The sequence below is a fragment of the Cervus canadensis genome, chromosome 1, assembly GCF_019320065.1.
Source record: "Cervus canadensis isolate Bull #8, Minnesota chromosome 1, ASM1932006v1, whole genome shotgun sequence".
Taxonomy (NCBI): Eukaryota; Metazoa; Chordata; class Mammalia; order Artiodactyla; family Cervidae; genus Cervus; species Cervus canadensis.
The window spans coordinates 114,723,100-114,738,367 of NC_057386.1; the positions used below are offsets into that span (position 1 = coordinate 114,723,100).

The 15,268-nt window shown below is 52.4% G+C and overlaps 1 protein-coding gene across 2 annotated transcripts; it reads right to left on the reverse strand.

Moving 5' to 3' along the window:
• Window positions 1-880: 880 nt before the first annotated feature.
• On the reverse strand, window positions 881-14,961 carry CRYBB2 (crystallin beta B2). 2 transcript variants are annotated; one of them, XM_043438092.1, is made up of 6 exons: window positions 13,962-14,961; window positions 9,820-9,899; window positions 6,962-7,080; window positions 4,444-4,576; window positions 3,022-3,164; window positions 881-1,142 (listed from the first exon to the last, which is right to left on the reverse strand). In XM_043438092.1, the coding sequence occupies exons 2-6, from the start codon at window positions 9,871-9,873 to the stop codon at window positions 974-976; spliced, it is 618 nt and encodes a 205-aa protein (XP_043294027.1). In that variant the 5' UTR covers window positions 9,874-9,899; window positions 13,962-14,961; the 3' UTR covers window positions 881-973. The 2 variants fall into 2 exon arrangements, with proteins under 2 accessions (XP_043294027.1, XP_043294026.1); XM_043438091.1 differs by lacking the exon at window positions 13,962-14,961 and adding an exon at window positions 11,610-11,703.
• Between the last annotated feature and the right edge of the window lie 307 nt (window positions 14,962-15,268).

Consider the following 15,268-nt stretch of genomic DNA (forward strand, 5'->3'; position numbering starts at 1 on the left):
TTAAGAATTTCTTAAAGAAAACACGGCAGACATGGCAGATACAAACCATAAAGGCGCAGACTGATGTTAAATCACATCAAAATTTAAAACTACTACATCAAAAGATAGCAAAGACAAAGTAAAAAGAAGCTGCTCTCTGGGAGCGGATATTCGTACTACAGAAGACCAACCAGTGTTTAACATTTATATAGAGAACACCTGGATTATCTCGTTATCCTGTTAGGGAGACACTATTTTTTCCCTATTTTTCCAAGTATTTTCCATGGGCTCTGAGGTCCCATGATTGGGCAGGGCTCCAGAACAGCCAATTGAATCCAGACTCATAAGATGCAGGAACCCAGCCCTCAGTTGCTACAGTAAGTGACCACCGCAACCAAGGCGTGAACAAAGGGACCACAGAATGCAGACACAGAGACAGGTCTTTGTGACCTCTCTCTGAGATGCGGGTGGGCATTACAGGGTTTGGGACTCCACTGGGCAGATTTAAATAAACTCCCAGGTTCAAGGTGATAAGGCAATTCTGTGGGAACGGCAGGCAGTGGGTACATTTTTAGGGTCTGGAGCAACCATCACATGCCTCTGAATGACTGCGCTTGGCAACCACACAAGGATGACTCAGAGGTCAGCCAAGCCAGTCACTCAGGGGGCAAAGCGGGTTGTAAGACAGATGAAGAAGCAGAGGCTCAGAGGCTGGACAATGTGCCGCAGGTCACAGAGCTAAGCAGCTGCAGAGCTGAGACGTCTCGGTGAGGTTGTCCCACCCCTCACCCAGTCACTTTCGGGTTCTCTCGTCATTCTGTGTCTGCCTTACACACACACACACGCATGCAAGCATGCAGCACCCTGGCTTCCACAGGCGATAAAAAGACGCTGCCTCGGATAAGTTGCAAGTCACACTTTATTCACTCTCCAGGATGTCTGGTGGGATGCTGGGCAGAGGCCAGGCCCCTGGGAAGGAGGCAAGGGAGGGGCACTAGCTGGAGGGGTGGAAGGCGCCCCGCTGGTGCCACTGCATGTCCCGAATGCGGCGCACGGACTGCACCTGGGGCTGGGGGGCCCCGAAGTCACCGCTGTCCTTGTAATCACCCTTCTCCAGCAGGTACTGCAGCCCACGGTAGCCGGGGTACTGGTAGCCGACCCACCTGCAGGGCCAGAGGTTGGGGGAGGGCACGGGGGGAGTCAGGAGACACAGAAGGAGAGAGAGACGAGGGGGTGGCTCAGCCACCAGGAAGGGTGGGCCTCCCACTCATCCCTCACTACCTGGATGCTGAGCAGAGCTCCACCACCCTTCCCAGGTCCAGCCTCTGCTTTCTTCCTCCCCTGGATGCGGAGCTCGCTACCTCCAGAAGCAACTATTTTTTTAAGTTTTTTTTTTTTAAATGGACCGTTTTTTAAGTCTTTATTCAATTTGTTATAATACTGCTTCTGTTTTATGTTTCTGTTTTTTGGCCCTGAGGCCTATGGTATCTTAGCTCCCTGATCAGAGGTCAAACCCACACCCCCAGCATTGGAAGACTAAGTCTCAATCACTGAACCACCAGGGAAATTCCCAGATGCAACTTTTAACGGCAGGCCTGACACCGGGATCAGAGGAAGCGGTGATCTCAAGCTCACTCAAGCTTAGAGTGAGACAGGCCTCTTGCCCAATCCCCAACAAGGCCAAAGAGCAGTAGCAGAGGTCCCAGGAGCCCTCTGTGATCCCTCCACCAGTTGAAGCCATCACCATTTAGGGGATCTCTCACTGGGCACCTGACGACTGTTACAGTCTTCTCCCCAGGAGGCATCACACAGGCCTGGCCCCCACGAACCTGCCCGGCCAGCCCCCATGAACACCTCCAGCTCGCCTCTCACACTCATTCCAGCCACTGTATCTCTGCAGCCCGGACACTCTGTCCCTTGCAGAGCCCAGGGGACTCACCAGGCTCCTCCCACCACAGGACGTTTGCTCGTGCTATTCTGTCTGGAGCATCCTTCCTTCTCTTTACCTCTACAATTCCTACTTTCTTGAGATCTCAGCTCAAGAGCCCCTTCTTTAAGGAAGAAGCCTAGATTTGCATGGATTCCTAATTATGAACAGTTGCCTCCAAGCAGACCTTTAGCTACACAAGACCGAGGCCAGGTCTCTCTAACCTAACTTGAATTACTGATCACCTGTCATGGTGCCTGGCATATGACATCACTTGACAAACTGAACCAATGAATGAGTGACAGGGCACAGGAATGCAGAACTGTGCAGACTCTGAGAGTCTGACAAGCCCCAGAAAGCCAGTATGTATTGGTGAACTAGTGCTGCTGCGTGTGTGGAGGTGGGGGGGTGGGGGGAGTCTTGTTTGTAACACTTTCCAATCTCTGTGGTGTACATATGTCTGCGATGGCTTATTTCAAGCTACCAATGATTAAGCAACCAACTCACATTAAATTCTGAAAAGTTAAGTCAGCTTTTGCAAGCTGGTACAAGATGGTATGCTCTAGCATACCACTGCCCAAAGTTCATCTTCAGATTCCCCATAGAATCCACATTTTTCACAATGAGAAATTCCCCAATGCTGGTGACCGAGGTTTATGTACTGAAGAAATTTAATTTGGTGGAGAATGACCCCTCCTATTTCCAACCTCAGGAATGCATGCAGAAAAAGGCCAGCATGGGCTGTACTTCCTGTCTCTCTCAGCTCTGTAAAGACCACTCAACTCATTCCAAGCCTTCTGATCTCCCCCCACCCCTCACCTCTGCCTTACCCTTCCCCCACCCAACATTTACTATCCTGCTCTTTGGAGCTGAGGTTAATGCCACGACTTCTCTCTTTCAAAGGCAAGGTGTTGCCCATAAGGCAGGTCAGGATGGAACTTCAGGGACTGAAAGCCACGTGCCTGCATCTGATGATTTCAACGCCCATTTTCCAGTGGGAAGGCTGAGGTCGGGAATGTATACGACGACCCCCAGGGCTCGGGGCAGAGCAGGGCTCAGCAGCTCAGAGTCCGGGCTCCCGGGGCAGGGAGAGCCAGGGCTGGGTGTGTACTCACGTGCCACTCTGCACCCGCACGGAAGACACCTTCTCCTGGTAGCCATGGGCGTGGAAGCTGGGCACGTCATCGTCTATCACCTCCATCTTCTTCCCCGTGAAGTTAGGGTTCTCATACAGGGTGATCTTGTGCTCCTGGCTGTCCTGTGGACGGGGAGTGGGAGTGTGGGTGAGGGCACCCGGGGTGCCCTGGAGTTGGGACCAGCACGCTCTGCCTGCAGCCATCTGCCCAAGACCCCTACTGCTTGAGTGTTGATGGCACTGGCCAGCGACAGTGGTCATCATACTGGGCTACCTTCACAAAACAGTCACTCCAGCTTCTACACTTTGGGGCGTACTTGGCTCTGAAATGGCACTTTTCCCTCCCACAGCCTCAACTCCCCTTTTTAAAAATAAATGGTAGCCATGATACATACATACACATAGGCTTATCATGCCTCTAGAAGACACAATATTTTGGCTTTCCTTCATCTCCACATATCTTCCCATTCTCCTGTTCCTCTGACATTCTTCTTCTCCGTCTAGCGTTCATTCTTTAAGCTACTCTTGGCTCGGACAGTAAAGAATCTGCCTGCAATGCAGAAGACCCAGGGTCGAGCCCTGGGTCAGGTTGATCCCCTAGAGAAGGGAATGGCTACCCACTCCAGTATGCTTGCCTGGAGAATTCCATGGACAGAGGAGCCTGGTGGGCTACAGTCCATGGGGGTCCCAAAGAGTCAGACATGAATGAGCGACCAACACTTTCACGCTATTTGGCAGATGAGAAAACTGAGACTCAGAGAAAGTGACTTGGCCAAGGTCACACACACAGCCAGGAGGACTAGAGTCAACAAAGGAACTCAGGTCTATAGAATGCTAAATCCAATGTTGTTTGATTTTGCATCAAGCTCTGGGGGGAAGCAGGCTGGGCTGGGGAGGTTTGGGAGCGTAACTGAGCATTAGTGGTCGCTTTGCCCTTGCAGACCACACACCAGTAAGAATCAGGATCCGAGAAGCTCTGAAAGGTCACAGGGGCATGAGCTATGAACAAGAACAAGCTGCCTTCTCCTCCACCCCAAAACCCAGAATTTCTCTGAGTATTTATAGCAGCAATCGTTAGGGAGCAATTGCTCTGTGACAGGAGTTGCATAGACCTGAATAGCGCCATCCACATAGACTAGAATGTGAACGGTGCCCCTGGAGCATTCTGAATGAAACCTGAAGTCCCTGAAGCTGTGCACTGCGGCCACACTCAGGCTACGCCATAGACACTAATATCCCCATTTTGCAGATGCGGAAACTGAGGCTTAGGGAGGTGAAGTAACTTATGCAGGGTCACATGGCCGGGGGCATGATGCCAGAAGGGAAGGCTCCTTCCTAGTCCCTAGACCTCTGGCTCTAAGCGGGGCAAAGAGAGGAAGACGACGAGGGACGGGGGGCTCACCACTTTGATGGGCCTCAGGGAGCTGAGCGAGTCTGTCCTCCGACTGCTGGTCCACGAGTCCCAGCGGGGGTACTCACCCTTCTCAAACACGAACTGCTCCCCTTTGCAGTTGGCCTGCTCGTAGCCCACCCAGCTGCAGTGGAGACACAGAGAGACAGCAGGTCAGGCTCCCTCCGGGCTTCCTCTGGTGGGACCCTGGCTCCTCCCTCAGGCCCCAGAGTTCACAGTGGCCCAGCTCGTCACAATGAGTAGCAGCCTCATCTAAACCGAAGCACAGCGAATCAACAGGCAGTGTCAGCTCAGTTATCCAAAACCCAGCACCGTGCTGGCTCCAGTCATCTGGAACACAATCAAGAAATATAAAGGAAGCCTAAAAGACGACCTAGCAACAAGCACAGATGTACAGAACCCATGTCCTGGGGCCAGTGGTATACTGGTGAATTAACAAGGAGCTCTCAAAAAGAAAACAAATCCAGCTTGCCAGTTTCCATGGTGTAAATACTCCCACCATACGTGGCTGATTTCACGCCCTCCACGTGATGTCAGTGCACACGGAGCTGGGAAGAAATGTGCCCAGTTGGCTTTCACCACTGAGGACTGACTCCAGAACATCATTGCTTCTAAAGCTCACACACCTTGTTCATACCAATCCATTCTCTCTGTTTCCTCTTTTGTTCCTGATGGTGGTCTCTGGACTCATTTTGTACAGACAGAACACCAACAGTCTTAGATCCACAGTAGGAGAGAAATAGTACCTTAAAGGGAAGGATTGCCTTCCAACGGGGCGTGGCTAATAGAGGAAAGGGGACAGTCAGAAAAAGGCGGCACGATTTCATGATGCCTGGTGTTCTGGGGCGCTTCATCGCAAAGGCTAACAATCCAGCCTGGCACAGTAACAGCCATTCAGAACAATGATCTAAGTCCTTAAGGGAAGGGAGATAGTGTTTCTTGCTGCTTTTAGAAGAAGAGAATGCCTGCCCTCTTGATCTGGCAATTCTGCTTTAGGTCACGTGTCCTTAGAAAACGCCTGTTGAGAGGCTGCAGACATAAGGGTAAGGCTGTTCATCATGGCGTTGTTTATAACATCAAATAATAGAAACAACTTACACAGCCAATCGGCAGGACCTGGTTGAGGAAACTGGGTAATATTCTGTGATGTAATATTAAAAAGGCATGAAAAATCATGAGCTAGGACACAGGGTCTCAAGCCTAACTGGGCAGAAACATCACCAGGCGGGTTTGTGAAATGTAGATTCCTGGGCTCCAGACCCCAAGAGTCTGATTCAGTGGGGCAGGGAGGGGGGCCCAAGAACATGCACGTCAAAGCCTCCCCCTTCTGAGACTCTGATGCAGATTTATCTCCAAACAGCTCTTTCAAAAACATTGACATAAAATGCTCCTTAATGACACAGAGAGAATTTGAGGTATCTTGCAAAGTCTTCAAAATGAGTTACAAAAGAGTTTGTAAAGCATGATCTGATTAAATCTATTTCTAATATATATTTGGTGAAATACATACAGAGAAAAATCTAAGTATATACAGACAAAAATCAAAATCTTCGTGGTTACTTCTGAGTAGTAAGACTAGAGTCATATGGGTTTTTTGGTTTTTTTTGCACTAAACCATTTCTCCTTAATGTTAAACAATGAACAATATAAACATCAGATAATTTTTAAAAAAGAAAGCAGAGAAGTGTAAAGTCTATTTGAGAAATTCTCCCATCCAAATACTAAAAAAAGAAAATCAGATGTGGTTCTTCAATGGTCAAAACCTTAGCTGTCCAGGAAGACATGGTCCTAAGCACACTGGTGTCCTGAGTGCATCAGGTTAGCGGGGCTGGGTGGGGCCATTCCTTTGGTTGTGTTGTCCATCAGCAGACTCTGATTCAAGTAGGGTCATCACTCTCTGCACAATGCCCTGTGAACCTTGAGGTATGGGGCAGGTCACCCAGGACCCACACCAGACTCACTGACCCGTTGGTTGGGTGTCACTGGTGGCCACCTCTGATTCCGGAGGCTCTTGCAAAGAAGGAACCACTGGGGAACCACAAAGACAGGACCCTGAAGGTTGTGCTGGGACATCCAGCTTCAGACCTCCCAGCAGAGTGAGGACACTCCCAGAGTCAGAGACTGGCAGCTCTGCCAAAGTCCTTGGGAGTCACCGTGGCCATCTCCCTGCCTCAAGGAAGTGGCTGACCCAGATGTCAGGCTTTTCACATGGGCTCCATCCCATCATCCCCAGGAGGACACGGTTAGCCTCGTCCTACAGAGGAGGAATCTGCGGCCCAGAGAGGGAAGCTCCTGGTCCAACAGAACAGAAGTGGTGAAACCAGGATTTGAAACCTAGCTCTATCTGACTTTAAAACACAAGCTCTCTCCGAAGGCTGCCAAGACCCCAAATTCTGGTCCCCCGACGCACAGTCTAGAAGCTCAGGACAGATCCCTCCAGCTTCACAGTACGGCCGCCTCACCTGTCAGCCCGTGACCGAGTGAGGCCCTCCCCCACCCAGGTACATACGGTCCAGCCTGCACCAGGACAGAGGCTGCCTTCTCCACGCCAGTCTCCTTCAGGTTGGGGCAGGGCCCGTTGAGCTCATGTGAGTGGCCCTGGAAGTTCTCCTGCTCAAAGATGATGATCTGCAACAGGAGGAGAGAGTCAGACTCTCATCATGACTGGGAAGAGAAGAACAGGGCAGAGGGGTGGGGAGAGGACTCAGAGAGCCTCGAAGGATGCTGAAGGGTTCCGTGCTTGGAAATCACCAATCAAACATAAAGTCTGATAGTCCCAGCTCCAATGACCAGCTGTGAGACCCTGAGGCAGCATTTCACCTCTCTGAGCCTCAATTTCCCCATCTGTAAAATGGGAAATAAAGACAGAACCTACCTCATGGGGTTGTTGGAAGGATTCAGAGGAGCATAGTGGTGAGTATACCATATTTGCTCTGCATGTGGGAGGCACAGTCATATTAATTAAGGGACATGGGTGAGTGGCAGAGCTGAACTTGCAGCCCAGGCCTGTCTGATGCTGTCTCCGTTAGAGCACTGTTCTGGTACCACTGGTCTGTGGACCAGAGTAGGAATAGCACAATGCTAGGTAAGCCATGCTGCTCAAGCTTCTCCGGCCCTTGTCAATACCAGCCTGCACCCACACTCCACCCACAAAACCACACACACCCGTGCTCTTCTCTTAAGCCCCCATTGGTTCCACAGGCTTTCTTCCCTCTCGGGATACCTCTTAAGAAGACTTCACCCCGCTTGCCTCATCTGGTCCTCATCAGCCCAGGGACGGGCTGGCAGAATCCCCACTAGGAAAAATGAAGCTCAGCAAAATCAAAGGACTGCCTGCAGCTTCATAGCCAGTGCGAACTGGGAAGCAGGTGGGGACAGGGGGCAGCTGTCACCTTTCATGATTGCAAAGAGAACTCAGGGTCAGATGCACTTCCCCTGGGAGCTGCCTCTGGCTGAAGAGCTGGGCTCAGGGCAGCTGGCTCCCAGGAAGGGCAGCTGGAGAATCTACATGCTCAGCACTTGCTGGGTCAACATGCCCCTCTCTCCCAGGCCAGGGATTAGCCACACAAAGCAGATAAAGCCAGGGGAGGGAGGCCCAGTAGGGCTCAGATTCCATGGGCTCAATTCAGGCTTGATGCTCACTGACTCGACCATGGATAGGTCAGGAGATCTGAGCTCCAGTATCTCCTCTTCTGCATCCAGCTGGGCAACCTGAGAAAGCCACACGATCGCTCTGAGCCTCAGCTGCCCTGACTGTGAAATGGGGAATCATGCCAACTTTGCAGGGTTACTGAGAAGAATCCAGAACATGAGAGTCGAGGACTAGTGTGTTATGACCACCCTGGCCTGGGAGACAAGGGTTGCAGGCTAAGGAAGGTGAAGAAGGACAGCCTCCCCATGGATCTGAAAGGTCTCAGACAGCCCAGGAGCTCAGTATTATTATTATTGTTGCTATTTATCCACAGATGGATGCTAAAATTTTATGTATTACCTAATCCTTTCAACTTGCACTGTCCAATTCAGCAACCACTAGATGTATACTGAACATATGCAACTAATCTGAATTAAAATGTGCTGTAAGTTTCAAATACACATCAAATGTTGAAGATTTAGTATGAAAAAAAGAATGTAAAATAGTCCTCTAACAATTTTTCTACTGACTATACATTAGGATATATTGGGTTTAATAAAATATACAAAAGCTAATTTCCCTTGTTTCTTCTTACTTTGTTAACATGGCTACTTGTTGTTTAGTCACGAAGTTGTGTCCGACTCTTTTGCAACCCCATGGACTGCAGCCTGCCAGGCTCCTCTGTCAGTGGGATTCTCTAGGCAAGAACACTGGAGTGGGTTGCCATTCCCTTCTCCAGGGGATCTTCCCAACCCAGGGATCGAACTTGAGTCTCCATCATTGGCTGGCAGATTCTTTACCACTGAGCCACCTGGGAAGTCCAACATGGCTACCAGGAAGCATCAAACGCCGTCAGCGGCTCCCATTTGAAACTGACCGGCTGGTGCCTCCAAGCCACGTCCCACTGGCCTTCTTGCTGCTCAAGCTCACCCAGCTCACTCCGACTCCTGGCCCTCTGCACTCACCATGCTCTCCGCCTGAACACTCCCCACCCCACGCCCCGATTTTCAGTGCTCCCCACCCTGACCGGGGCTTCTGCTCCATGTCACCTCCTCTGAGGGGTCCTCCCTGACCTTAGCTAATATGTTCCCTGTTCACCCTGACTCTGAAGGACCCTACTCTTTCTGTTTCTTCCTAATACTTCTCATTCCTTGAAATTATGTATTTACTAGTTTATTTATGTATCTGTCTTCCAGAAAGTAAGCCCCTTTGGGGGCAGAATGGAGCAAGCTGGGTCCCAAGTCAGACAAAAAGCAGTTCTAGGATGGAATCCAAGCCTGGAGCCCCCGAAGCAGAGGGGGCTGAGCCTGTTTCTTTGCCTTTTCACAGATATCTTAGGCACTGAGTCCAACTCTCCCCATTTTTAGGAGGAACCTGAGGCTAAGAGAGGTGAAGTGACTGGTCCAGGTCACACAGCAGGTGTGAAGCCCACCCCACCACCCATTCACAAACCCCCTCTTAGACTGGGCTGAGGGTTCACCCCAGCTTTGGGGACCCCTCTTGGGCAATGGGGTTCAGGGTAAGGCAGAGAAAATTGAGTCTCCAGAGTCAGAAATATGCTGGCTGTGGGCTGGGAAGGAGCCTTCTAGCACCCTCCTCCACTGTGCAAGTTGGGGAGACTACGGCCCAGAGAGAGGGACCCCAGAAAAGAAGCCACAAATCCCAATTTATAGAAGGAAAACTGAGTCTTAGAGAGACTCTGCACTTGCCACCCCATCCCCTGACGTGGTACCCACCTTGGGGTTGAGGGGCTGCGGCTTGCCCGCTTGGGTCTGGTGGTCTGAGGCCATGGTGGGTTGTCCCGTGCAGGAGTGACCTGGAAGGCATGGGGGAAGCAGCAGTGAGGACCCCTCCAGGCCCTCGGCTCCCTCACTGGGGGGCCTGAGCCACATCATTCCAGCCCCACCTCCTATTCTGTGTCTCCCTGCCTGGTTTCAGGTTCTCCTAGGGCAGTGGGGACGGCTAGCGTCTGCCTGAATGTTCGTCACTAGCTTTGCTTCTTTGCATCCAGGCCGGCTCCAAGGGGGGACAAAGAAATGAGGTGTACTAAAAAATAAAGTGAGAAACTAGAACATGACTGGGGGCCCACGTGGCCCCAGACAATTGATGCTACTACACCTCAATTTCTTATACATCAATCAATATTATGCAGAAATTTCTTGATTAAAAGAAAACAGCATAAGCAGAGGAAACTCACGCCCCGGCCATGCTTGGCCAGGGTGTAGTTCCCAATCTGCAGTCTCACAAAGTTCCCCGGACCCCCTGCCCCCGCCCCAACATCCTCCTTGACTGCCTCCCCACCACCCGGACCCCAGAACGCTCCTCTCCCCTACTGGTCTTATCCGCCCCCCCACGATTAGTACATACATCTATTATGGAGCTCAGGAAGCAAAGACATGAGTATAACACAACTTCAGACACTGATCAGCAGCAGGACAGCTTCTTAATGACCGAGAACGTCAGAAAAGTATGGACAACGGTCAAGTGTCTCCTCCCTTCCCACAGGAGGGGCAGAGAACCCAGCCTGCGTCTTCCCAGTGTGGAGGGGAACCTGTCTCCTTCTCCAGAGGTAACATCTAGCTTCCAGAAGCTCCTTCCACACCACAGGCCAGGCCAGGATGTTCCCCCAAAAGAGAACATTCAACTAAACAGCTTGGGAGCTAGACCTGCCCTTCTCCCCTAGGAAAGCAGCCCTCTGGGTCTGTCCCTGTGCCCAAGGCCCCACATTACTGCCCTCCACCATTGGCGTCCTCAGACTGAAGGCTAAGCTCAGTTGGTTCAGCTCAGGTGCTGCCTCTGCCGCTTACCAGCTTCAACCCCTGACAAGGGTGTCCCCTCTGTGCCTCAGTTTCCTGCTCTGTAAAGTGGGGACAGGATGGCACCTGGTCACGTCTACAGACAGGTTGTGACGATCCAAGTATAGAACACAGAAAACCACTTGAGAGTTCCTGGAACCCACTCAGTGCTCAGCACACAGCAGCGATTATGGCTTCACTAGGGTCCTTTCCACCCAGCTTTAGTCACCTGTGGCTGGGAGCTTCCCTGAGACGGGCGGCCGCTTCCTATCTGTCCCAAGGCAGGACACAGAGCAGGTGTCCCGCGCAGGTTTGTGGGTGTGGAGAGAACTGACTCACCGCCCTAGAAGTGAAGCTGAACCTTCCATGGATTTATTCCTTCCACTCACAAACCCTCAGTCATATTCTTCTCCGCTGGCAAAACGAAGATGCTGACGGACCGTTTAGTATCAGTAAAGAGCATCATCAAAGTACACGCTCCATGCCAGGCATCACGCTGGACCACTCACCTACATTGTCTCTGAGCCCCACGGCAAAGGAGGTTTTAGGACCCCGGCCCCTCTCCCCATTTCACAGAAAAGAAAACTGAGGCTCAGCGCCTTGAGGTCTTGGCCCCAAAGTCACCTGGTCAGAAAGCAGTAGCCTCTGGATTCGAACCCAGGTCTCCCACCCTTTCCATCAGGGAGCAGGATGAGAGCAAAAGGCAAGACAAGCAAGACAGCCATTCTTACCAGTGACACCAGTCCCTGAGAGTGCCCGTGGAGCCTTCCAGCGGGAGGTGACATTTATACCTTCCCCAAAAGTGCCCGTGCCAAGATGGGTGACCGCTGCGTCCCCGTGGACAGTGAGGGGAGAATGCAGGATTAAGCCCACACCAAAGGCCGGGTCAGCAAATGCCCACAGACATTGTGTCTCTGCACAATAATGTCATTAGCTTTCAGATTCGGCCGCGCCAGGGTGGTCAGGCGGTCGAGCAAGAAGATGCCTGCTTTGCAAGCATCAGCCATCCAGCTGCCAGGCCCAGGGGCATGCTGGGTTCACTGGTGTGGTCCGTTGAGCCCTGGGGGAGGCAGACAGATGCAAATCTCAGTGACCCTGGTAGGAAAAAAAAACAAAACAAAAAACCAAGGACAGGAAGGTGGTTTGGCAGGGTCCAGCACCCATCCATCCATCCATTCAACAAATATTTATTAGGCATGGATTTGGTGCCAAGCTCTGTCTGAGGGAGCAGTGTCAGGGAGGGGACCTATCCGGGCCTGGACCATCCGGAAAGGCTCCAGGGAAGAGTCAAAGTCCTCAGAGATGGTGAGAAATGAGCCTGGGAAGCCGAGTTAGGAGGACAGTTCTAAGCAGAAGGGGACCAGGCACAACGCACTGTCGTGGTATTTCAAGAAGACCTGCAAACAGGTTAATGCATCTCCAGGGTGGCCTGCGATGGGGAGGGCCTGGGCTGGGCAACTGGGATGATCAGAGGGCTGGCCAAGCCAGACCGAGAAGAGGGAATGTCACCCTGAGGCCCGTGACTCTCCCAGCACCCACTGTTCCTCAGTGGGGTGCCCTCAGGATCCTCACCCCCCGGGGTTTAAAGAAGGCTCTCGATCCCCCCTGCCAGCCCCATCACTGCCCCGTGGGCACTTGGCCTTAACTGGAATGCACACCCTCTTTGTAGACTGTCTGTGTCCTGACCGAATCCAAGGTCAGGCAGGAGAGAGGGGACCCCAGTGGGGCGTGGAGATTGGGTTGGAGTGAGGGGACTTGCTCTCCCCAACTTCCATACCCCCAGCTGTGCTGTCTCTCTCTGTAGCACTCCTCACCACCTGACGTCATGTTGCTCATTTATCTGCTGTCTTTACAATCAGCAGATAAACGTCATGAGGGCAAGGCCGTGGTCTGCCAGGTTTACCACCTATTGGACTGCACCCCAAAGTCTGTGAGCCTTGTCATCACTCGATCTTCAGGCCAAAGAAGGAGTCAGAGACAGTGGCAGAGACGTCAGTGATTCACTGGACAGGCGATCTCACACAACCCATCCTGGGGCCATGTGAGTCCAACAGGGAGCAGGACACAGCAGGAATCTCCAGCTACTCAGAGAAGGAGGAGGCTGGCCTTTGTGGAGGGAAGTGACGTAGGTGGGCTCACCAGTTACTAGGGACCAGTGAAGCCCTGTAATTGAAGAGGATTGGGTGGTCATGTGAGTAAAGCAGGGGCTGGCCAAGCAGGAGATGGACAGGAAGCAAGAGAACAGCCATCCTGAGTGGCCTCACCACACAAGTCTCCCCTACATCCTCCGTACGGCCCTGACAATGCTGATCTGCTCCTCTTCCCTGATATCCCTGGGGTCAGGTGAAGGGCACCGCAATCAAACAGCACAAATGCAATCCAGACACCAGCAGCTAGGAAGCATCACCAGTAATCCAGGTGCTCACTGGGTCAATTTTTCTTTGAAGTCCAGCAGACAGCCACAACAGCATCTCGCTATGGACCCAGCAGTGAGGCCAGCATTGTCGCCCAGTCTGTGAACAGATTCCCTCCACTCAGACCAAGGAAGAAATGTAAGATGTTCAACAGGTACAACACAGGGAAGATCAGGGCCATGAAGCGACATACAGCGACAAGCAGCTGCAGCGCTGAGATAACCTCACCTGCCTGTGTGTCCGTCCTGCCTGCAGGACCGAACCGCCTGTGCACCCTCGGTCCCCACAGCCGGCGCTGAATACTGGTTTAACAACGCACCACAGTAGTTGTTTAGTCGCTCAGTCGTGTCCAACTCTTTTGCAGCCCCATGGACTGGAGCCCGCCAGGCTCCTCTGTCCGTGGGAATTCCCAGGCAGGAATACCGGGCTGGGTTGCCATTTCCTTTTCCAGGGGATCTTCCCAACCCAGGGATCGAACTTGCAACTCTGGCATTGGTAGGCTGGTTCTTTACCACTGAGACACCAGGGAAGCTGGTTTTCTCCAGTAGGCGCCCAGGTTAATTACTGTCGCAGCCTTAGGTGGGGCCAGGGAGAGGAAAAGTGAAATCTGTAAACCCCTTTCTAATCCTATTCCTCAGGAGGCAACAAAGACAAACCAGAGGGACTTACCTGCCAGTCTCAGGCTCAACAGGGGGCAGATCCCATTTGAAGGGCAAAAGGTCGTTCTTGGTTGGCAACGATCCTTTGGTATTGACAGTTGAGCTCAGATGACGTTGACTACAGTTCTGGGTTAACACGGCGTGGGTGCTGGGACGATGATCATGGGATGCTCAGTGATAGCTCACAGGGCTCAAGTCAGCCTCCTGGTCCACGTGCTGAGAGCAAATTCCCCTCTCAATGTTTAAGTGCTCTTTTAAACAGCCTGGCAGTGACAGAGTTTGTAAAGCAGGTGGAAAAGCCAGTGTTTGGTATTTTTAATGGCCCATTCCTGGACTTCATGGGCCTTAGTAGCAATCCATGTCCAAGGGGGTCCCGTAGGTCACACACGGCTGTTCTAGACCCCGAACAGTGGTTGTGGTGCTCGAAGACTCTGGTTACATCTTGTAACGTCTCACACCTGTTGTAACGCATTGTAGCCAGCATGTAGCCGTGGTCCCGGCCCCCTACATTGCTGCTCTGCCCACTCCTGTGGCCCGACTGAGGCCGGTGTTTGGGGTATGGGGTTGTCTTACCCGACCAGGTAACCCCCAAGTATGTGACATACTTGGTCCTCGCCTTTCGTCTGCATTCAGCCAACCCCGGGCAGTCAGAGGAGCCCCGAGCGCGGAGCTGCCACCTTTAAACTGGAATGAGACTCTGAATTGAACAGGACACTCAATCTCACGGAAGAGAAAGATGCCTCTCGTGGCAGCCAGCTACGCAGGGCCCCTCGTGCTAGTGGACGCCACCTCAGGTCACCCCCACAACTTTCCGGCCCCGTCCTCACTTCCCGATGCCTACGCACTCATGAGTTTCCTCAGCCTCTTACGGCCAACTGTGAGTGAGCCTTGAAGTTGCCCAGCCTTAAACCTGGAGACAGAGAGACGTCAATGGTTATGCGACAGGGGACCTCACACGTCAAGAGAAAAGTGTCCTGAGGCAACAACACCACTTCATGCAGCAAGGGGCCAGCGCAACATGGCGGCGCTCTTCACCACTGGGGGTGGGGGGGGGGGGAGAGGAGAGAGGCTGCCCTTGATTGGAGGAACCAATGTCACGTGGGTTCATTGGTTACCAGGGAAACCAGCCTCTTGGGCACGCCCCTCACGACCCGTCAGGTTAATAATCATCCAGGTGTTTCCGTTTAATAAACTTGCCCCTGGAGCCCTTCTGCCGTCAGGATTAGAACCATCCCTGGCTGGGGCAGAGGGCAGGCACCGACATGGTCTCGTGCATAGGTGCAGCTGAAGCGGGGGCTGGTGGAGCAAGGGAGGCGG